The sequence below is a fragment of the Hippocampus guttulatus genome, chromosome 3, assembly GCF_054856545.1.
Source record: "Hippocampus guttulatus isolate MCC_2025c chromosome 3, RoL_Hgut_1.0, whole genome shotgun sequence".
Classification (NCBI taxonomy): Eukaryota; Metazoa; Chordata; class Actinopteri; order Syngnathiformes; family Syngnathidae; genus Hippocampus; species Hippocampus guttulatus.
In genome coordinates, this window is record NC_141263.1 from 21,307,231 (window position 1) to 21,332,119 (window position 24,889).

Sequence of the window (24,889 nt, forward strand, 5' to 3'; positions counted from 1 at the left end):
GAACATGGAGGAACAAAAATTGGAACTTGAACCATGTTGTGTAAATCCATCTTTTAAAACAGCGCTGCGACACTAAACTCCTCATTAGCCTGCTACCCCGGATAGACCAAATGAGACTCATCTTCATTTTGTGTGAGCAAAAGGGTTGGTGGTTGGTGGATGCTTGGCCCAAGGGGAAGGCAGGCTGCCTCTTTGCCCAGCCTCTGATGAATTCATATAATTAACTCAGCCTTGATCTGTTGGCTAATCCTGCACGCCGTAATAAAGGATTAAAATGTCACCTAAACCACCTGCTGTTATTGAGCCCAAAGACTTTTTGTGCTGTTGTAAGAGAGAATGAGGGTGCAGGGGGGAGGACAGATTTCTTAAAAAAAAAAAAATGTGTACATTTTGCAAAGGGGCAATTTAAGAGGACTTAGCTGGTGCCATAAGCAGGTGCATGTTAGTAATGACTCAATAGTTGGCCCAGAAGTTGCAGTAACAGACTTTCTCGGAAAATTCCTGGTCAAAGACAGTGAAAAGGGACAGGAAAGTAGGACATGCTGAAAGGTGTGGGAGTTTACTGAATCCTTCTTGCTCACTCTCGCTCTGACCTCCTTGGACCGAGCCGAGAAACAAAAAAGGAAAAAAGAAAGAAGTGCCAATTGGTTGGCAGACTGCCGGCGGACTGACGGGCCAGCTCGCTTCGTCTGCCTGCCGGGCACCCTTCACTCTGTTGCCTAGCAACCCCAAGTGTACTTTTGGTACGACTAATGACTTGCTTCAGGGTGGCGGGGCTCAAGGCCACTAATGAAGCTTCTTGCCCAATTGTTGCCGTTTAAAAGTCCCACAAGCTGACTGATCAGCAAGCTGAGAGATCTTAGGGACTTCAGGCTTTGCCCCTTATGCCAGACCAACTGTGACACTTCCGCATTTGAAGCAAGGACATAACATTTAATACTGACAATGCTACAACTGACCTACATTAGTCCTGATGCATGGCTGTTAAATCCAAAAACAGTCTTTATCCAAGACACAAAGAAGAAACATTGCCTCTGTGTCCTAACCACTGAGCTTGTTTGGACTAACAGCAAAGCACATCTTTTCACCTTTTGTTTGTTTGTTTTTTGAATCTCTTGAATACTACTTAACCCTGGATGGCTAAGGCCTTTTTTGTGTGTATTGTGCATGTGATATGCCAACCAAGTACATACTTTGTCAAAAAGCATCTGGATTATTGTTTGTCTAAGGATAAAACTGAAAAAAAGTCATCTGAAGTCACCTCATTTGGGTAAGGAGGGAATATTTTCCAACCGCATTTTAATCATGTGCATCAATGTACAACTTCAAATTGAATAAATTCAAAGTACAGTTTTTTTGTTTGTTTTCTTTTTGTATGTGTGTATCTGCTATCCCACAATGTAATGCAACTCGAAGGTGATTGGTGTCTTCTCAAATTGACTATTGGACCTTTACTACTGCAAACGAACGGCTTAGCGATACTCTCTACTTGCCTTGGTTGCATGTGATTTTTTTTTTTAACATCAAAATAGCAGAGAATTTATTTGAACATATTTATTTGAGAGGAAACTAGAGTGAGGAAGAAAAGGGACTGGTGCACCAAAGTGTGGACTGTGCGTCAGCGTCCAGATCGAAAGCACAGCAACCGGATGTGTCTGCTTTTTCAAATCTGTTTCAAATCTGACAGGGGTTGTTATATGACAGACTTTTAGCACTCACTAGTAACTGGTTTTCGCGAATCCTAATGTATGAACGGCAAGTCGAGCTGGACTCAGCTGACTTGGATGCTTATCAACTTTGAATGAAGTTTGTCATCTGAAGCATGTATAGCTGTTTATAAGTGCCTTCACGCCTTCATCTATGCATCGGCGCAATCCATTTTGTTCCAGTGTCGCAGCATATTGCCGGACGAGTACATTGTGTCCTCGGGTGTCTCTGTGTATTTGATGGTCTATACATGCCCACCAGACTTGGCTCTATTTTTAGCGCTACGGTCCCGGCTCATGTCAACTACTGTCAAGTGTTGCACTGCCTCAAGGCCAGACACCCACCGTGCTGCCCGAGTTGAGTGATCTGAGCGGGCAGCGCCTTGTGCTGTTCACATGTCGTTGCCGAGATGGGCCCACAAGTGACAAAAATCCCCCCACCAGAATATGATGCATGTGACCTGGTTAAGCAAGGGACTGCAAGAAAAACTCCAGCTCAGGGAGGGACAAGCAGACCTTAAGTGCTATTCTGCTTCCACATCCGAACTCTTGGGAGTGACCCAAGATGAAACGACAGACATGAGCACAAGAGCCAATGGGAGGATTTTTCAAAAGCGGTTGTTTTTCATCTTTGCACGGCCACATTTTCCCAAACAAAATGGATCTTCAAATGTTGTCTATTGATTTCTATGGTTACATTTGTACGAGCTATCCATGAGGGGGTTGGGCTGACCAGAGTGGTGGCATACTGGCAGCGATTCAGGGCAGGAAGGAGGAACGGATGATGGCAGGGAAAAGGGAGGATAGCTGAGGGTCAGGGACGAGCTGGTGACTGGGAGTCTGGAGCTGTGCGAGAACAGGAAGAGTGAGGGGCAGGATAGAAAGGACCTCTGCCTGGAGGTGTGGGAGTGGCTGATGTAATAGCATTAATCTCCAAGTGCCATCTGACACCCGGTGTGGCGCCGTCATTGAAAAGTGCGAACTCTGCTGAACTGTGAGGGGAATTCGGGCATCTCTGGAGGCGGCACCCTGCATTAATTAAACCCACTGGCTGGGATTTTTGTGTTGCGCTCACAAAGCACTCATTACACACCAGGGCCTACTATTCACATCTTCAACCTCTTGATGAAATAAGTTAGCCCCGTTGTTGTACGCTAACCATACTTTCTTTTTTCTCTCTCCAGATGAATCGACCCATCCAGGTGAAGCCAGCAGACAGCGAAGGACGGGGAGGTAAATAACCTTAAAAAAACAACAACAACAACAGACCCACATCGCACAGTGGTACAAGCACAATCCTTCATATTCTCCTCTCGCTTGAGACGCGCTGGGAGTTAGCAGCGCGGTCCGTAATATAGGTCACTTGCTTCTATTGACTTCCCATCTGTGCCAGCAAAAAGGGGGCTGTCGCGGTTCACAGTCACTGCGAGCGGGTCAAAGACAAGTGAGAGGAACACGGCGGAAAGACGAAAGAGGATGGCAAACAATAAGTAGACACTCTGAACCTTCTGCATGAGGCTTCAGGGAAAAAGAAGCCAAACAAACTCGGACCAAAAAAAAAAGAAAACCACTGAGTTTGACAAGATGAACACGCTACCTTGAGATGTATTATTGAATTGGGGGTTGGTGTGTTGAGGGAGGGCTGATCGCTTTGAATAAAATAGGAGATTAGATTTTGTCATTCCCTATTCCTCTTCCCACTGCAATTCTAAAAAAAAACAATGATATCACCCCCCCCTTATATCATGCCCTATTCTGAATCGCTAAGTTTCGGCAGGTGCAATCAAGCAGCAATAAATGGGCCTTTTGGCACCCCCTTTACATGGTAAATGCTTGAAGTTATTCAGAATCAGATTCAGATCAACTTTCATATTAGCCTGAAATCACACTGACCGGCAATGTGATTTATATCACTAATTTAAAGAGTGCTAATTTAAAGAGACACATTTTCAAACACTTTCAAAAATGTCAAGTGTGGTTTATTTTGTGATTATCGTGTTATCAAGTGGTATCATATGATACGGCATACTACTAACACACAGTCCGAATCAGATCCCCCAAAATTCTGTAAAATGCATTCTGTGAACAATAGTCGTCACTTTCCTACGCTAAAACAATGAATTTGTCACATACGTCGTAATGTTTTACTAACTGACATTAGCAGCAGTAAAAACACCATGACAGAACCTATTTACAGTGTGTTAAATATAAAAGCAAACAAATGGCCACTACACCAACTAGTCCACTGGGTAATGCTTGTAACTTTGAAACAATATATGTTGAGACCATCTAAACACAGAAGCCCCAAATTTCTGCAGATGTGACTGAACTTAACATTTATATGTGCATTCAAAGTTTAAATAAACGCCTCATGAAAAAAATCCCCACAAATCCTCTCACATTAAGTGCAGTGTCACAATAAGACATGATGGCAGGATGACTGACTGCATGAATTCCATGACTACCATCACAGGAGGTTAATGCAGATGAAGCCAGTTAAACGTGCACACTGGGTGGAATTGGCTCTAATTGAACCAGTCAGCGTCTGCTTGAATTTCTCGGTGGCGCTTCGGATGGGATCAGAGTGAGCCACGTTGGTGATTTATCTGCCCCAAGTGTGAATCAGATGGCTCATTTCCATTGCCGTGCACACCCCCAAAGTCGGTCTTATTTTTTGTCATGGTGGCACTTTTAATTAATGGACATCTAAAAACGGGCAAAGTCTGACCGACAAGGCTTGTGTGAGAGCCAATTGGCATTCTCACCAAGATATATTAGATCTCTAGGCTTAAGAGGGGAGGATGGATGCGTCCCAATATCAATTACTACTCCTCTTTCACCGAAAGGGAACGGAGACTAACAGGCAGTGTGAATGAAATACAGACGGCTCTTCGGCTGGCACAGCCGCCACTCGTCTGTTAGATGAAGTTTCTATATGGGTGGACAGGCTTGGCAACAGAACAGATTGAAATAAGACCAAGCAGACAGGCCCCAGCAGAGATATTGAGCTTTAATGGCAACAGGAAGTCGGCCGCTCAGCAAGGGAAGTAAACCACAGTCATGGCTGACAATGAAATGAGATTTACTATGAAGCTGTGCAGTTAAAGGGAAATAGACAGCTCGGGGTGACTAAGAGAAAGATGAGGAAGCACAGGATTCATTTGTGGAAGGACCGGTCAGGTATAATTACTCGTGGGAGCCACTCAATTGTCACTTGGGACATTTGCACTTCAGTAGGAAGTCACTTCCATCCTTCCATTTTGTGGGTGCAGAAGATCCTCTTTTGTGGAGGCTCTTCCTTGGAGACGTCTGATCGGGAGGCATTCGGAGGAGAAGTAATGCTAAAAGGGCAGAAAACCAAGGCCTGGCCGCCATTGCAGACATTAGATGTATCCCAATACAGGGATTGCATCCTCCCAAGGATATGCAATCAAAATTCATTGTAACTGTAAAATGTCAGGGTGGCACGATGTATGGGACAGGCCCCGGCATGCCCGCGACCCTTGTGAGGATAAGCGCATTAGCAAATGGATGGATGGATGTAAAACATGAGTCTCAAAAGTTTTGGCCACAACGTGGCCAAAACTTTAAAGGTGTTTTCTCCAGAACACAGATAAAATGGGTCTTTGGAAGGGTCCCGCCACTGAAACCGGTCAGAACTAATGACTCATTTCTCATTTTTGTCCATGGATTATTGATATAGAATGAATCATGGAAGCAGCGCTTCATATATTCTTATAGTGTATAGTGCACTTCTATCAATTTTCTTCTGATACGAATAAGTGAAGAATGGAATCTCGACTCGCTTGCCCTGTTGACAGCCCATGGAACGGACAAGCTATACGTCTCCATTCAAAAGCCTTGGCAATTTGCTTCATTCTAAAATGGGGCAAGAATCAGAAAATGTCAATTCCTCTTTACACTCTGCCCCTCTCTCTCTCGCGATTGGCTTTCTTCTTATGCCATCTCATTGGTACGCCGATGCGAGGAGAAAGATGAAGAAAGCGATAGCGAGGCGTACCGGGCCCGTGGAGGAATTTGAGAGATAGAAGGCGGAATGAGCAAAAGGGCCAACGACAACAGGATGAAAAAGTTAACGGAGAGTGATAGAAGCAGCTGAGTGAATCTCAGTAGTAAATCATCTGCAAGCCGCCCCCATTCCCTATCTCCTCGCCCGGGAATGTTCTCCCTCTGACCTTGTCTGTGAAGAAAAGATTGGAGCCAGATTATCTATGATTGGAGATGCCCATTATCTAAACACAATCTCTGAGCCGGAGTCCCACTTCGTTCGCCACTACTGTCAGTTAGGAGAAAGCTCTATGATGATGGGTCAGCCGGCAACAGCATCTACTTTCGATGATGCCGATAAAGGTTCTGAAAAGTCCATCAATATATATTTTTCGGTTCTCAGTGTGCTACCATCCCTGCTGTCTGTCTACCATTGTTCTACCTGTGGGCCTAATGTAATGAAGTGATTCAAATCCTGCACAGTTCACTGTGCGTGCCATTCATGACCACCCGTGATTGACTGGTGATGAGTCAGAGGCGTCATCAACTCGACAAGGCTCCTCTTGTCATTGACATGATTTCCCCTGATGAAACGGTGAAAGCACTTATCTCGGGAAACTTTTGTATTTTATACTCCACGGTCTTCACTTTGCTGATTTCTTGCTGTCCTTATTCTACTCTTGGGTTCCACGTTTCTTCTTTTTAAGTTGGTTATGACACGGGTTTGAAGCGGAAAACCAATGCCTGGTACTACGCGATGAAAATGTGGCATAAGTCAACTGGAAAAGCCTTCCAGCCCTACCATAAACCCAAACAGGATGAGCGGTATAGAAAATGGATGGATCTTTGTCCTCGTTGTTTATTAGCTCCCCCATCCTTTGGCTTTATTGGATGCTTAGACAATGCCGGGAGCATGGCGGATCCTGAATTCTATTCCCAGTGGTGCGAGTGTGAGTCTTTTGAATATTTCCATGCCTTTTGGTGTGTCTATCCGAATGGGAGTTTCTCTGAAAGGCTAAGGTTTGTCCTTGCCATCCTGTTCTTCAGAAGAATGACCCCAGACGGGACAGTCTGCAGATTGACAGGACCTTAAGATGTCGCGCAGTGTGCTGTCATAGCCAAGCCCAGCAGGCACGGGATAAGTGAGGGCCTGCTGGCTGGCGCAGTCTGGCAGGCCACACGGGAGCGGCTGTCTTTAGGCACCTCATGCCGTCAGAGGACTGTGTTCCACTTTACATGCAAATGAAGCCAAAATACCCCTCTGTGCCCCGAAACTACCGCCCAGTGAAAAATTCTACTGCGGTGGACAGTTTTGCGTATGAGCAGAACAAATCAGGGCTTGCAGGACATCAATTAAAGGTTTGTTTAACATTTATTGATGGAGCTTTGGGCGAGACCATTAGAACAAAAAAAAAAAAAATGCAACAGGCAGTTCTTCCTCGGTTTCCCCCAACTGCTTTGCATGCAGTCCAGAGGGCTTCAGGCACCCGACAGTATACGAGCGTGTCAGCTCGAGTTGTAAGAGTTACGCATTTACATGTAAACAACCTGTTGTTGCATCAGAACACTGACAATTGATATGTTTGTTTTCATCCCATTTCCATTCTGTGTCCACGATGAAACGTCGGAGCACTCAGCAGGATGTTACTCTCATTGCGCTTATATTCAACCAATTAATTTCAATACTGCAGTTGAATCAGGCATTTAATCACGTCTTATATGCATTCAACTCCTGGCAAGTTGGCAAAGGAACAACATTCAACAAGAGGGATTCACAACTCCATCAAGCGTGAATAATTATGAAAATGAAAAATAATGATTCCCTCCAATGGAAAGGTTTCATTTGGCTTGATGTGTTCCGAGGCTGCTTTTCCCATCTAACAACCTCATTGACTAGAACACCTCTAGAGAAATGTATCTGGAAGATTGCTCATTCAAGTAAGCAACCATCGCAACATCGAATTTTAAAAAAAAGTGTTGTGACCTTCAGATCGACTAGATGCGAGTCAACATCCAATTTATGTCAATTTAGTCCATTTTTTCCCTCATAGAAAATAATGGAAAGTGTTGTAAGCAACAATTTAACATTGAGAACCATGACAGAAGTATAAAAAGGAGGGAAATGACGGGTAAAATAACTCAAATAAAAAAAAAACTGAAATTTTGATGATGCGCGACAGGCTTTAAGGAAAGTGCAGGTTGCTGAGTTCAAACTTTCACGGTATTAGTTTTTAATGCACGAGAGGGAATTGCTTCGGAGGGGAATCTCTAAATGAAAACATTACTGACACAATCCATTACTTTTGCTTATTGATATTGACTAAGCAGCTAGGACAGAGTTTTAATCATAGTTTTTGTTCATCTCCATCATTGGTAAACTTTTGTGGTGGCATCACACACACATACACACATTCGCACATTGACACATAAATCTCCCCCCAAAGAAAGTAGCCTTCAAAATCCCTTTGAGGCTCACTCATCCGAAGTCTCACGCGGTATGCGGAAGTCTCGTGGGATTTGCTCAAGGTTTGAGATACGCCTCATGCATGACGACAGTTCGACTTTGGAAGTTTTGTGAGGAACCTTTTGGAGTCGTAGTCAAAACCATCACTCCCATTTTTTAAAAAAAATCTGAATCTGCCAAGGATCTTATGAAACACAGTAACTACGGTAATATGTTATTCACATCAATCGACGAAGCCCGGCCTCAGATCGAAACAAACCTCCATTGATGAACTCACCACAAATATAAATGCCTTTAGACAGTTTAAACCGTAAATAAAACACAACCAATGTTCCCCGGAAAAAGCAAAAAGCACTTCAAGCTCATCCTGTGTTTCCCTTAAAAATAAAGAGCTTACATCTGCGTAAGCATTTTCATAACCACTCAGCAAAGTAGAACAAGACTCTCTATTTATATTTATATTTCAGAAAGCACGCTATTTTAGAGTGTTTTGGTCTTCCATTGAAAAAGATTAATAACATTGAACAAAAGTTCAGTTGAAGGCTTTTTCTTTTTCACAACGTGGAAGTGGATGGAATGCTCATTACCCCCCCCCCCCCCCCAAGCCTCACAATGGATTAGACCAAAAAGCAAATGGCGCGATTTACTTCCAAACTGATTCCCATAACTATCACGCAATTGGGACACTTTGAGTTGATGATGCGAAACAAAGCCCAACACAAAGCTAAAACCCCCCCACACTTTTTAACATTTTATTGAGCCATTCTGTGTACCTTCATGAGCGAGTGTGTCCAGTGGCAAGCCTCGCAATCACACCGGAAAAAACAAATGTATTAAATAAATAAATAAAGCAAAATCATGCTTTGCTAATGAGTCCATAAGAAGTGCAACTTCTCTGTTGTGCTGCCTGGGACATTACGCCGCATCTGAAATGCACCCGGCGGCCTGGTAGGCATCTTTTATTGTTGGGTGCAGCTGTCCATGCTTTGTGAGCACTTGCTACTACCAAGCCTCCTCTGACAATAGCCAGCAGGCATGATGGGATGGAATGGTGAAAACAAAAGATATTTACCACGGCACAGGAGCAGCAAAGTCATTCTTTAAAAAAATATAATAAATAAAAAAAACGTGATTACCAAAGAAACACAATTGAAATAGAAGCTTTATAGCAACTAATTATTTGGCTAGAGACAGAAAAGAAAGTCAAGGATGGCAATACAGGAGAAAGAGAATGATATGATGCGAGCGGAGTGTTGTGTTGAGAGAAGCATCAATCTTGGGAGCACATGGCTCGTGTGAAAAATCTATTAGTTTTTAATATACCGCGGGGATGGAATGATGGAATCCCTGCGGTACGGAATGACAAGGCATCCTGGAGACAAGCGACTGTCGGATGACTGTAGTATCCTGGTAACTTTTCTGATCTCCATTTGTATGCGCATAGCTTAGGGGAGACATTGCAGCAGTCAGTCACTATTTATAATAGTTCCCAGGTGTCTTCATAACATGTCTGTGATTTTCATCAAAGCTTTCATCAAAATACTTCACGGATTAGGACAGTTATAATTCTGCTTGGCTTTTCCCTATTCAGGGGTCAAATAGCAAATCAAAGACCTCGCCATGTCTTGTCCAACAAGCTGCAAGTCTTCACTTGCTCACCACAACCATAAATCTCCTCTTTGCCTTCGACCTGTCGACTCCATTTCTCGCATCCTTCTTCCGATATGCTCTTTGTCTCTCCTATGCACGTCTTAAGCATCCATATCAGAATCATCTTTATTGGCCAAGTATGTAGAACACACAAGGAATCCCTTGGCCTCTCTTGCTTTGTCTCCAAACCTTCCAATCCGTGCCGTCCCTCTGATGAGCTCATCCCTCATCTTGTCCATTCCCATCACTCCCAAAGATAATCTCCTAATTTTCAACTCTGTCACTGCAGCTCCTTCTTTTGCGTTCTGGTTATTGCTACCGTCTCCAAACCATACAACATGACCGGTCTTCCTACCATCCTCGTTGTACACCTCTACATATACATTGAACCCAAGGTGTTTGTGTTTTCTCAGTGTTTTTATTTTCTTAATCATTTCATGTTGCTTCTATATGAACGTCCTCTTAATGCAAATAGACGAGCGCACTTAAGGGCTCTTGGTTTTTTCGTACCTCTTCACTTTGAATGGATTGCGTTCTGAAGTCGCGGTGTCATCCCCTTACACAGAGGGTGCGTTACATGATATTCATATTCATAAAACGCCAATTTCAAGTGTGCAAGTGTCCATGAGAGATGTGGTTGTGGGGGGGTTGAACTTGTAAAAATCCAGCGCGAGCAGCTTCGGAGACAGGTGCAAAGAGGACTAATTAATAGCAATCAATACTCGGGGCCAGGGCAGGCGGCTGGCCGGCGGAGACTCTCTCAGGTCAGGCAATGAAAAGATAGCAAGCACCAAATTCATTCTGCTCTCCCGGAGGACGGCACTGAAGTACACTCACACTTCCTTTAATGCCGTCGCAGGGGTGTCATTTATTTTTGCGTTTGCCAGCACATTTGGAAAGTTCATTACCTCGCTCATGGCTTGTTAATTAGCCTTGTAAAGCCACCATTAGATCTCCTCGGGCCAGGACCAAGATGAGACTTTTTTTTTTGGTCCCACAACATTAACACACAGTAGGGGGGCCTGTAAAACTGCACTCTGCCCATTTAACAGGGACCCCTCAGTGGAAATCTGAAAGATAGAGGGGCCTTCACGACAAATTAGGTCACATGTGCTCTGGACAGGCTGTGGCCTTTCTTCACATGTTCCTCTTCACTTCCTTGAACAGAGGTCAGCTTAATTTCCCCTAGCACATGTTCAAGCTGAATGTCCAGGGGTAAACATTTGACTACATTTCCTTGATCGACTCAAATTTAAAAGGGGCATTTTATGGAAAATTGACTTTTTAATTGCTTTTATAAACATAGTTCTCTGGAGTGCATTCCCAACCCTCAAGTGTGAATTTAAACAATTTCTGTCCGTTTGCGAGCTTTTCTCTATTTTCGCCACACTGTAAAACAAGAGTGGGGCTAGTTTTCACCGGCCCCACACATTCACCCCCATGACCTGTTCATGGGGGTGAATATCCAAAGCCACTTTCGACAAACAGTGCACACGCTCATGTAAAAACTTCAACATCCCTGAAAGGGGTGATGCCCCTTTTATTACATCAAAACTAAACGATAAACATAAAGGAGTTTATGACCTGCTGCAGTACAAAATTGTTTACACTGACCCCCAAGCTGCACCTCAGTCGTCGCTGTAATTTTTTTATTTTATTTTTTTACTCCTTTCAAAAATAAAAATCAACTTTTCGCATATGTTTTCACTCGATAAAAAGACCCTAGCAATGCAATCCACGTCGAGAAAAACCCAGCGAGACACCAGGATTACAGCTACAGCAGCAGAGCCCAGGGCACCGAAGCCTTATTGATTATGCAGGTGGTCATTTGTGTGGCCAAGCGGGTAGTCCGCACGTGTCTCATTTGAACTTTACAGAGATGGAACAGGATCCGATTTCCCCGCCGCAATGGAGGCGGCGGCCCCCGCTGCTTTATTTTTAGACCAGATGCATCTAATGGGGCCTGGCAGGTACAGGAGGCGTCACATCTGTTGAAGCCCAGGTGATGCTCTCGCCATCCTCACCTCCCCGCCACCGCCACACCTCCACGCTCCACACCAGTCAAATGACTCACGTGGAAGATCAACAGTGTCATTTCCAATCAAGTTCTCTTCCTCTCGCTGCCACTTTCTATCAGAGCAGAGGACGGGCTCTTGTTTGTAACCATTTTACTCCACAACACATGCTGAATTGGATATGAATAATGGAAAAGATGTAAAATAAGATGAATGCTCTGTCTATACCAGGAGGATAGATTGGGAGAATTCATCTTTTCTATACTGTCCAAAATGAGAGTCGAGTGCAACTTTTACGTTGCTCTTGAAAAGAACACATTTATTAACAAGCTGGATTCAATTTATAATGTAGTTTGCTTTTTACTTAAAAAAAAACCCAGATGCATCTCTGTGCTTGTGATCAATATAATTCTTAGAAAAAATGAATAGACTCAGGACGTGCTCACAGAACAGACTCTCTCTTCGACTTAGTGCTATTGTTATGAACTGTGCTCATAAATATCCGCAATAACAAAAGAACACTATTCATCATTCCCGTGCAGCCCCCTGCAAATTTCAATCGCGCAGTGATTATCCTTTCTTGCTCTCTAATTGACTTGTTTCATTTGTTGGCGAGAACTTTTCCAAAGTTGCCACTTGTCCACGAAGTTCTCTATTTGTGGATTGTAATTGCTTAATCTGATCATATTATGTTGATCAAAATATTATTCGGGGAGCATTCAAAATTAAATTCATATTGCAGGGCTCCAGACAATTTTATTATTATTTTTTTTTTATTGACTAGGAGCACGGTGGGCCCGAACCAGAAATGTTAAGGGTTTAAGTAGAAAGTAGTGTTTCACAGTCACATCATGGCTCAGCAGAACGCAACCATCAGCTGCTGTTTTTCCCCCTCTCCTGCTGATCCAGAAGACAGGAAGCTGTTTGTGGGGATGCTCGGCAAGCAGCAGAGCGAGGATGACGTCCGGCGGCTCTTCGAGACCTTTGGCCAGATCGAGGAGTGCACCGTCCTGCGGGGTCCTGATGGGGCCAGTAAGGGTCAGAGCACACACACACACCCACACATACTCATACGGTCCCTTGTCATTCCTTTTGCGTGTCCAGCTTCGCTTCAGCCGCCTCCGCTCGAGCATCCTTGAGGGAGCACAACTCGACGCTTGCTCGCTGTCACGGTGCTCCAACACTTCCTTCCTTTTCCCCGCTTCACCATTTACACTGGCGTCTTATTTCTTATGTAGCAGCTCATCTCCCTCCTCCCACTCCTGTTATCTGAAACACGGCATGTTTGTTCCCCGCATCGCCATCATCCCTCCCCAGACGATCATTATGTCATACAGTATATAAAGCAGCCAGGCTCGTAGTTTAGCTGCGGTCACTCTCAATAGAGCAGAAAACATGTTCACGGCTTATTACATGAAAATGTAGGGTAGGCTTATATCGGCTTGATTCTTAATTTTCTCCAAAGGCGACCACACATGTTCAAATGCTCAAATATTTGCTACCCTTGACAACTTGTCAAACCAAAATGAAGTGAACTGCACTACCAGCGCAAGGGGCTCGATAAGCATCTGTAAGCTGTGACACGTCCATCTAGACGACGATGTGCGTGACGGCAAAGCGCTGCGAGATAATGCATGCGTCCTCTTGTTAAATCAATGAGAGAGGCTCACTGGTATCGAACCACGGGCCTTTCAGCATCTACATGGCTTGCTTTCATTGGGATTAACCAGCTCTTTCTCGTTGTGTCCCCCGCCACATTCGTCCACTCCCTCCCCCCCTACCCCAACCGCTTGCTTCCACTCTTTTCATGCCCCCTCCCTTTCTCCTTCCTGTCTGCTCAGATGCCTCGGGCTGATTGACAGCACATAAAATGAAATCGGGCCGGCGCCGGCGTGTTCGACAGGAGCTATACTTTCGCTCCTTTTCACCCTCCTCGCGCCTTCCTCTCTCTCTTTGTGCGCCATATGTTTCCTCAAGTGGCATTCGTCTCTCACTCGTTACCTCTCTCACACTTCTTCTTTACCTCCCCCCATAGCCTTCCACTGCGACAAAATCAAGGAACATTAGCGAGCATGGTGTAAACTCGAAATGTCGAATGCCCCAAAGTCATACAAAAGTTCAGCTCACATTTTCCGGAAAAACACATCTCAAAAGTTGGACGAAAATTTGAATGAGACATCAACAAATGTCGGGAGACACTGAGCGTCAAAAGGATTATCTCCCAAAGTGGGTTTTGAGATGAAATGCGTGATAACCATAGAAGCTGACATGTCCCTTATTTGCAACGTAGCTCCAGAGTGGAAGCAAAGAGTGAACAAGTCCCGACTGCTCATTACAATAAAGCCATCATCATTCATTCAAGAAAAACAGAATAGTTTACACTGCAAACAGATCTATTTGCCCTTGAGCACTTGAATATTTTCCCTGTCCTTCAGCTCAGTGAACAGCCGAGACATTTTCAGACGACCGCTTCACTTTTGCCAACCAATACCATCATACACATTTTGAAATCATCAAACACTGTGAAAACTTCAAATAAAAGGAGACAGAATTTCTTCCAAGATCTGGACAAAATACAGTGAAGCAAAGCAAGGTCTTTTTTAGCGCACAAAGAAAATTACCTTGCTGCGCTTGTCAAGAGAGAACATTTCGAGACCCTAGCTTGGTTTCTTCTTTCGGAAGCTTTCGTCTGTCCTGGATATTGTCTTAAGATTCAGAATTTAGGTTTCTGTGCTTTGTGTCTTGAAACTCCTCTTTTCAAGCCTCAGAGATCACTAGTGAGTCTTTGGGACCTCAGCCCAATTCAATGCAACATCACTTTCAAAGCTTTGCAACACGGAGACATAATTCCGACTAGAAGTTTGTTTCATAATTCGAACAAGAAGGTGGACAGGCTTCTCAGTACATATCATGTTAAGCTATTAAGTTTAAAAATGACTTGTATCCCGTCCAGTTTCTCGCTGTTCCACACATTAATTATAAACGCAACTTATTTTACCCGTGCAGCAACAAGCTCCGGACCTTGTGCAATTCAAATGAGGCTGACCTTGAAATTAACTGCGCTGTCTTCTCCACGATACGAGCCCGACTGCCATGTTGATCTAAACGCATGCTACTCGGTAGCCTTTCAGCAACCTCCTCGTCACAAGTTTCACACCCACCCCACATTCGCCATTCCATCGATTCTCTAAACTACTTTCGGCATTTGCCGCCAGAGTTGAATAGAGCCCTGAGTTGTCAGGAATAATAGAGAGATGGCTTTTAGCTCTATAATTAAGTTGTGTTATAAATGTCACCCATCCAGCCAGATGGAATTCATGCATACATATTACTACCCAGGGAATTCAAAAGGCAGTGGCGAGATCCGCTCACTTGAAAGCAATACAATCTCTCTCCTCGCCGCGTTCGCCCCAAGTCATTCGGAGATGTCAAATTGGGAAGAGAAAAAAAAAAACTCAAGGCGTGCGCTATAATTCATGAGGCTCTGGCACTTCCATTTAATTGGAGATGTTTTTGCAATGCGTTACCCTTTCTTCCTGGGCTGCACATACGGACTAAAGTCCAAGCGAGTGGATGTTTGATATTGAGAACTTGAGAATATGAGTGGGATCCTTTTTCTTTTCAGTTCCATGGGGGATATGCTACATTCATGAAAAAAATGGTTATTCAACCAAGCAGTATTGTATTCCAGTGGTTAGCGCGTCTGCCTCAAAGTCGAGGGGTCCCAGGGATGAATCTCCGCACAGGCCCCTCGCTTGAGTTGATTATAACTCTGTTCATGTGAAGGGTTGTTTGTCTCACTGGTATATATAGGTCAAGTCAGCTTGGCTAGGCTCCATCACAACCACAACCCTAATGTGGACTAGCGCTATCGAAAACCGATGGATGTCATACAAGTATAATAATCAACTTCTAATAAAAATGAAAATGCTAAAATGTAATAATACATGCACATAACACTCTTTGATCACAAGCAGCAAGCATATGGCAGCTAACGAGCTAACATCGACACACACATGGCTCAGTTGAACCACAATTGTCGGCGACCAAAGTCTTGCCAAGTAACACTTTCGTAAAAAAAGCCGTTCTGAACAACTTGATCACAGGGTCGTTCTGGCGAAAGCCTGGCACAGACGTTCAATTAGGACACCTGAAAACTGGATAAGCTTCTTTGTGCATGTTCTCTTACCATTTCAAGCAGAAGAAAAACAAATATGTTGTATCAAAATGTCAGTCAAAACTGCAAATTTTACAACTGTTGGGACATTTGAGCTTCAAAGATGCACTTGGGACACAACTGTCCCAACACACGTCGTTTTGAGGATACACATGTTGTTCAATGAATGAAGTTTCCGCTGCATTACAAGTGTTTTGAAGACACGGTGATTCAGTCTTTAGGTTTGTGAAACTGGTCGTCGACAGCGCATTCTCCATCCATCCATCCATTTTCCGAACCGCCTGATCCTCACCAGGGCCGCGGGGGGTGCTGGAGCCTATCCCAGCCGTCTCCGGGCAGTAGGCGGGGGACACCCTGAATCAGTTGCCAGCCAATCGCAGGGCACACAGAGACGAACAACCATCCACGCCCACACTCACACCTAGGGACAATTTAGAGCATCCAATCAGCCTGCCATGCATGTTTTTGGAATGTGGGAGGAAACCGGAGCACCCGGAGAAAACCCACGCAGGCCCGGGGAGAACATGCAAACTCCACACAGGGAGGCCGGAGCTGGAATCGAACCCGGTACCTCTGCACTGTGAAGCCGACGTGCTAACCACTGGACTACCGGGCCGCCGACAGCGCATTCTTACATGCAAAATGTCAGAATAACAAAAATGTCAAACAACTGAGGACCGCCTGTATCTGTCTCTAGCAATTGCATGGTCGGCCAGATCAAATATTCTGTCGGACCATACATTGTATCCTCCAGATGCTTACTGGCATTGTGGTCCAACCTACGACCCCTGGTTGGAGAAAGAACCAGTCTATAAAACCAAAGGTTTCCTGAAAGAACACACTGAACCTAATCATTTTCCTCCAAAAGGTCAAATGTGTTTGTTCTTTCAAAGGCAGACTCCAAGTCACGTCTTTCAGTCAAATAAATGAAGACCCTTCCTGCCTCCAACCCCCGAGAGCTCTTCCAGTGAAGTAAAAAGGCCGGGGACAGAAGCAAAGTGTTCTTTGACGTTTACAGTTCCCCTCTGTGCATCCATTCAGCTTTAAGGACATTTGACACAACAACAAAACACACTTGAATGTCTCCACACAAAACGGTTTACGCTGCTTTTGTAGTGAATGGAAAGCCTCAGGTGAAAGTGTCTTTGGTCTTCTCTTGATTGGGGGACACAGCGCAAGAGTCCCGAAGTTATGAAACCTTTGATTTGGAAAAGTTACCTACAAAGTCAGAAAAATAACTACTTCCAAAAGTTGAACACATTCTAGGGATGCTGACCTACCTCAAATGTGTGCGCATTTAATAAGATCCATCCCGCCATCCATTTTCTCGAGCACTTATCCTCTTTAGGGTCATGGATAAACTGGAACCCATCCCAGATGACTTCAGGCAGGAGGCGGTGCAAACGCCGAACTGCTGAAACGCTCACCACTCTACGGCATTGCTGCCCCCAGTGTACATTACGTTCTTCCTTTTTGATTCATTGTTGCTTTAGTCATATTGGACTGAGCAGCAACAAAAGAGACTTTACTACATCGCCATAAATAGCATTCCTGGTTCTACGGTTACCGTTGCATTTGTTCCTTTCTGGTGCACTTCTGTAGTGGCATAAAAATATGAGAGGGGGAAAAAATTGAGCAAACCCTTTAAGCTGCTCACCGAGCTGACATCTCGCATGATTTGATTATGTTTCATGTGACACACATGCCAGTTTGATGAGATTTAGCTTTTTAGAAGTCTATTTTGTTTTTTTAATAGTCACATTTGGCCAATTTAATTTTTGGATATTTCCCTCTATCCGTTTTCCACAAATTAAAATATATTCTTCATATGGTTGCAGTTTATCTGGAGCATATACAAGCTGACTTTGGGCAAGAGTGGGGTACACCCTGGATTGATTACCAGCCCACTGCAAGTCACATATAGAGAAACAACTATTCATACTCACATCCACAACTATGGACAATTTAGAGTCTTCAATAACCAGCCATGCGTTTTTTTGGGGAATGTGGGAGAACCCAGAAAGTAATTTCCTCAGAGGGGAACTTCATTCTATGATGGTTTCCTTGACTTTGGCTCATCTGTAATGCCTCCTCTAGTTTACCAGTGGACAGTAATTACCCAAGTATTCCAGTCGAGATCAAAGGCCCACAGCCAAAACCACAGTCAAATCATCAGCTAACTTGAATACAAAACTATTTCAAATCCGATTTCCCAACATTTCCCCAGTGCTCGGCTCAGGAAACGCGTGCCGTTCGGTGAGCACTGCTGTTACTCGATTAATGAAAATCAGCTGAATAAATCCGCACGGTTGTTAATTAGATAGCCTTCTAAAGTTAAAACATGAGCGACCTGCGGCCAAGGATAAAAATAGGATAGAATAGAGTAGTCAATGATGGTAAAGCTTATTAATTCAAATGCCGTTTGCAAATGAATTACCATTCACTTCCATTTTAGTGCACCCATGGTGCAGTGGTGTAGTCCTGCATCTGTCCGTGGTTTAGGACAGGCATATTAGGGTCTAAATGTGCCAAAAGCTGTAAAACTTTGGGATTGGACAAATTAATTGATGTCATCACATCATGTGAGCTGCAAGTATACCTTGACCTCAAATTTTAATGCTGTTTCTCTTTTTCTTTTGGTAGTCTGCAACGTACTCTTCTTATTCCCATTCGCGTTGTTACTCTATTGGACTTGCGAGGACTCTCGGCCAGTGGGGTCGAGCAGCTTTTTGTGAACGGACATACTGTATCACCAAACACACTCTCGCTGTAATGTTGTGATGCAACGCTAATCTGTGCACTGAACAACAGTGCAGGCCAGTTTCATTTTGGGTTTTGACATGATTGTGGCCATCACTTGAAAAAGGCTGTAAATTTCCCCAGTGTGGGACAAATAAAGGATATCTTATCTTATCTTCCCCCAGCCTAGCCTCAAAGTTATGGCCATAACAGTGAGGCTAATTTAACCGGCTATCATTGTTCCCAGCCCATATCCACTGGAACGTTAAAGGTAAGCAAACCCGCTCAGAGTTGTGTTGGATACACAAGATTATAGTTAGCTAACAATGTTAGCCTCTAATAAGAATACTGTACTTTATACTTTGTTGAAGTTCTCAGAGCAATGGGTGGCAGTTGTAAAACTGGAATAAAAACTTTTTTTGGGGGCACTCTCTTTTTTTTTCACCGCCCCCGGTCATTGCGGTAAACAGGATCTGGATCGGTATATAGAGTTGTGCACTTACACGGGACAGCGTGTGTTTTAAATCTTGACTCTAATGGGTATTTTTGACAAAAATATCTCGCAAAAAGCTGAACATTTTTTTAAATTGTGAAGAATGTTTTTCTCAATGTCCTCTCTGAACATTGCCTGCACAGTAAATAAGGTATTATGATGGCATCAGGTTGGACTCTCCGATAAATTATTCCGAACAGTTGATCTCAGTTGGAATTTGTGGGGGGATAAAAAGTCCACAAAAACTTTGAGGCAACACTTGATCTTGCGGCTTGCATATCTAAACAACCAAGTTGAACTAATATTATCCACTTGAATCACTTTTAATATCGTTTGAAACGTTAATCCAGCAAAGCTTCACGACCCTGCTGCCGATGCTTACTTCTTGTGTTCTGGCGAACTTCTCATGTTGACTCTTCCTTCCTGAGCCTGAGCCACACAACAGATTTAAGACGATTTCAATGTCCTTCGAGGCAAAAAAAAAAAAAAAAAAAAGCCATCCCTTCCCAGATTGCCTCCTTCGCCACCACCGCCAACGTCTTAAATTTGAAGCGAGCGACGATTCCGTCGGATAGGCCGATTATAAGACCGCGCTATTGTCGTGCTAATCTCCTTTATGAGTGACTGCACACAAATCACAATGTGTAAATATTAAACAGATTAATATTCACAAACAAGTCTGTGGAATTAGCGCTGCCGGGGCGAGGGACGGGATGTTCTAGGCCGCTAATGCCTTTAGCGACGATCCCAACACACAAGTGACCAGAATATATTTATGGATCAGATAACGTGAAGACAATAACTGGTGATATTTTTTTTCTTTTTTTACTTGATAAATCCAAGGCCATCTGCCTGATGTTGTTTCGCCTTTCTTTGTGTGTGCGTTTACAGGCTGTGCATTTGTCAAATTCTCCAGCCACGGAGAAGCACAGGCTGCCATCAACAGCTTGCACGGTGGACAGACCATGCCTGTAAGTAACGCAGTCTCCCAATACACAAATAACAGAATTAGCATTTAATATCAATGCTAATTCTTTCATGAGTTGAATCACCAGAAACATCAGATTTTTCACCAGTCTGGACATTTTATCAAGCCATGCTAATGCGATTGTACTGCAAGTTTTATCTGGTACGAACACTCTTTGTTACAGCCAGAGAAAAATATTTATTACAGGACAAGATGGACTTAGGATAAAATTTGAATGTTGGAGCCACTAAGTAACCTCCAATAGTTGCTTATGACCTGGTTGGTTACACTCAGAATAAATTTGTATTGTGTTGAAGAGCTCTCGTCTACACAGAAATTTAATATTGTGTTGTATTAGGGATAAATAAAAACCCGATTAATTATATACAGTATATATATATAGTATTTTCAGTATTTTAAAAGAATGGCCAAAATTATTCATATACTCTCTCAATATGGCAACATCCAATGCTACAAATCATTGTTATATTTGATTATTTATTTTATATGATGCCAGAAATGAGTAATATTCCTTACAGTGATGAGAACAAAATTCCCTGCCCCCCGGGGGAAAAAAAAAAATCCTTATAGTCTTGTCGCTTTTATTTTCCATCCAAAGAATAATATTTAGCCAGGATACAAGTAATTTGCAGCTCATCTGAATATGTTTAATAATAGTTCATTTTGTTCCATAAAACAATCATGTCCCCATAATGCAATCAGATCACTGACTTTTTCATGACATTGAATATATGGTGACCAAATGTCATCAAAATGGAAGTGATACCATTTTTGACCAACTTTTGGAGCGCTCAAGAACGGCTACAAACATCAAATTTTAATGTCGGCCAAATTCAATTGTCATCCGCTACTCAGGCCTTTCACATTGCGTGAAATGCTCACCTTTCCTTCAGAGAGTTGCGGTATGTGTCCTGGGGGAATATTGTGTGTGTGTGTTCACATCGATTGTGAAGGCAGACAAATCGAGAACCAGAGGCGGGTCGGTCCCCTTGGCGGGGAGCCACTCCTGTTGGCTCCCCGTATAAAATTGCTCTTGGCAGGCAGCAGTGGCATCCATCAGACATAAAGTGACCCAGCCCAGCAAAGATGACATGAGTGAAAAACGGTGGATAAATCAGAAGCTTTGGGAGACTTTTTGCTCATCTTTGGTTGACACATTCAAACACACAATAACTAGACAAGCCCAATTTGGGGGAAAGAGCTGAAAGAAAGTGTTTGGAAAAGCCGAGTGGGAAGGTGATGAGACAAAGGGTTGTGTGTTATAAACCGAGCTGGAAAAGTATCCTTTTGATGTCATAAAGTCTTCTTTGCTCTTTTTGTGAAAAAAAAAAATCACTAATGAAGGGTTCGGTGAACATGCATATGAACTGGTTGGGTTCGGTACCTCTAACAAGGTTAAGAACCACTGAATTAGATCGTCAGGGCACAATTTAATTCCATTTAATGATCCCTTAATTTCTCGAATATCAATACATGTTGTTGGCAAACAGCTGTGCAGCAAGTTCAAACACAAACACATTCCGTGGTAATACATAACTTCAACCTACGGGATGAATAGTTTTTCAAAGTCCAAATACATAAGAAGTCAACTAACTTGCAAGCTAAACAAGTAATGTGTTGAAGTCAGTCATAGGATAAAACATACTTTCAATCAAGATAACTTTCTTTTCTCTTTTTTTTTTCCTCATGAAGGAATGTTAAGTTCCAGTAAACCGACAACATCCATGTTAATCTTTACTGTAATGGGCACCATTGAAAGTTTGAAGCCTTTCACACAGGACTGATGAAAAAAACCCCAAAAAACAAACGGAGACTGAGAAAGAAAGGATTCTGCAGTGTATAATACATCATTAAAGCAAATGTTCTCGACACAGACTGATATAGTATGTCATTGTTTGGACCTAAAATATACAATCTACAGACATGCTGCAGACATTTTTCACTGTTATCGCAGACAAAAGATCCCAAGAGTCAGCATCGGCCTCCTTAAAGTGCACGGCTCCTTTCATTTCTTTGCACTTTATCCGTTCTTTCTGCATCGATTCAACCGAGCTTCGAGTCTTACAGAAGATACGATGACTGCGCACGCGCCACGCGCATCCTTAAATGTGTCCCCGGGAGACATTGTGCCGCAAATGTCTTATACGGGATGTTATTTACGAGTAACGGTTCAATCAGCGGTCAAAGAATGATGCAGAGGCTAATGTGAAACGGTTCTTACATAATTCATGCAAATGACAAAGATGAGACTTTGATCGGAGGGAAGTTGAAGAAGACTTGGTGGAAGAAACGTGTTTGTGTGTGTGTGTGTGTGTGTATGTATATATATTATACACACACATATAATATATATATATATATATATATATATATAATATACATACAGTATATATATGTGTGTGTGTGTGTGTGCATGCGTGCGTGTGGCATTTTACCAACCTAGTGTGATGCTTCAAAACACGAGACAAAATGCTCTTTTGAAATGACGGCAATACTTTAGTGAAAAAACAAAAAAAGCAATGCGTTAAAAATATTAAACACAGCATGAATGAGCCTCGATCATCAACTTTACTTCAAAGTGCAACTAAATCACATTGTTAGGACTGCTATGTCGATGAAACCTTGAGTGGAAATGTTCACGTCAGTTCACCCTGAAACGAAATATGCTGCTTAACCTTTCGTGGGATTTAGTACTTAATTGTCACAGGGGCTTGTTGATCTACATAGTGCAAAGCGCGATGATGGCGTGCATGTGGGAGGCAAGAGAAAACACTGTGCGTGAGAGCACATGTAAGTATTCTCTTATCACAAGGAGATAGGACTGTTTTGGCATGCAGGCTAAGAGGCCCCCGTCATAAGATGAACGCCTCTCTTCACCTCCTCTTGAAAATGTAAATGAGTGTATAATTTGGGGTTTTGGGTTGGACAATGTAGCTGGCAACCATGAGCAACACAGTTTTTGGCTATGCTCACCATCAAATACAAATACAGGGCTTACAAAACAGCCCTGTTCAAATTCAAAGTTGTTTTTTTTTTCATTTTGGTTTCATGGCACATTTTTCCACATTTTCCTCATCCCTCATTCCTCATTTTGTATTTGTGCAATGAAACCAACGCAGGGGACATAATTCCAGAAAATCATGTTGATTGATCCAATACATCTCTCGCATACACTTTTTGAACACACAAGTAACAATTCTCCGGCAACCAATCAACAGACAGCAGCGGTGCCAACTTCACCCTGACACGACTACTTTTACAGTGCAAAGGCATCCCATCAAACGCCTGATGCTCTCTACAGTTCTGTAAAGAAATAAAAATAAAAACACGCCCCAGCCACTATGAAGAAATAAAGAAAAGAAAACTGGTGGGTAGATGATAGACACTCAAGAAGGGGAGGACAAACCCTTGGGACCAATCCATTACTTGAACAAAAAAAGAATTAAGCCAGGCAGAGTGTGTTGTAGATGAAAGATAAAGTGCAGTTATTGACTACTTAATAGCAATACAACCGGTGGACAGGTAAAATGCTTCACACAAGATGCAGCACCGATGGAAAAATGGCTCGCAAAAGGACCGTCACTGCCGAATTGGGGGTTCAGGTTAGCCAATGTCATGGAGCCTAGATGAAATATTTAAAACAGTTATCAAGGGAGGTTTCAAGGCGGCGACTAGACGAGTTGGTGAACAAGTATGTCAATAATGTTGACACGTACTCTCCGGAGTTGAGATTGATCTACAAAACAAGGTCAGGTTATTAAGCTGGCCTACCTTAACGGTTTTGCTAATATTTTAGCCTGGCTGTTATGAACCCATTAGACCTTCATAAGAGTGTGTGACACATGCCGTTTATCAGTCTACCTCCACCACTGGCAACAATATTACACTTGCTCCGAAGCAAGCACAAGGCTTTCGGAGTGAGCTGCACTGTGCGATACAAAAGCTGTCCTTTTGCTTTTCTTGGAGTGGACGTAGCAGCAAATGCAATGCAGTAGGAACTGTGAAGTTAGCGGATGTTTTTTGTTTACTTGAACATAAACTGCACTGCACTGGTTAGTGTTTATTTGGGAATTGGAAAATGAGGCCACAAGAACCGGAAGCTGTCGTCAAGCGGCAGTTAATTATGAATCCGATATCCGTCCGACTCGCTCAAACAAGACCGTGTAAGTATACGAAATGATGTACGGCAGGACAGGCACACGCACGCACACACACACACACACACACACACACACACACACACACACACACACACACACACACACACACACACACACAATCTCTGGCAAACATTCACTCTTCACACACTTCACTGATGTGCCGCGATAAATATTTACGGATGCTTCCTGGCAGCCATGAAACCAGATGTGATTTACGCTTCTTTTTGATGCAGCCTCATTTTTTTGCATTACATTGAAGGAGTGAGAGAGGGGAAATAAGTCTGGTTAACTTTGCGCACAGTTGCTGCAAAGCATGAAGATCAAAATCCAACTCAATAATTTCAATTCTGATGTGAAATTGATTAATTTTTTTATCGTCGGTGTTGTCGCTGTAAGGATTTTGTTTCACCGGGAATTTTGTGACATTGTGTGTGGGGGGGGGGGGGGGGGGGTAGTGAAGCAACCAATAAAGATATGTTTTATTAAAGC

At 43.2% G+C, this 24,889-nt stretch overlaps 1 protein-coding gene across 3 annotated transcripts in view; it reads left to right on the top strand.

The window, feature by feature from the left end:
• The window catches only part of celf6 (CUGBP Elav-like family member 6), a 154,740-nt gene that overhangs the window by 96,093 nt on the left and 33,758 nt on the right, over nt 1–24,889 (top strand). For all 3 annotated transcript variants that reach the window (XM_086107419.1, XM_086107420.1, XM_086107421.1), the window contains exons 3-5: nt 2,891–2,939; nt 12,753–12,881; nt 20,144–20,223. In XM_086107419.1, the coding sequence (XP_085963545.1) occupies nt 2,891–2,939; nt 12,753–12,881; nt 20,144–20,223 (258 nt within the window). The remainder of the gene's footprint in view (nt 1–2,890; nt 2,940–12,752; nt 12,882–20,143; nt 20,224–24,889) is intronic.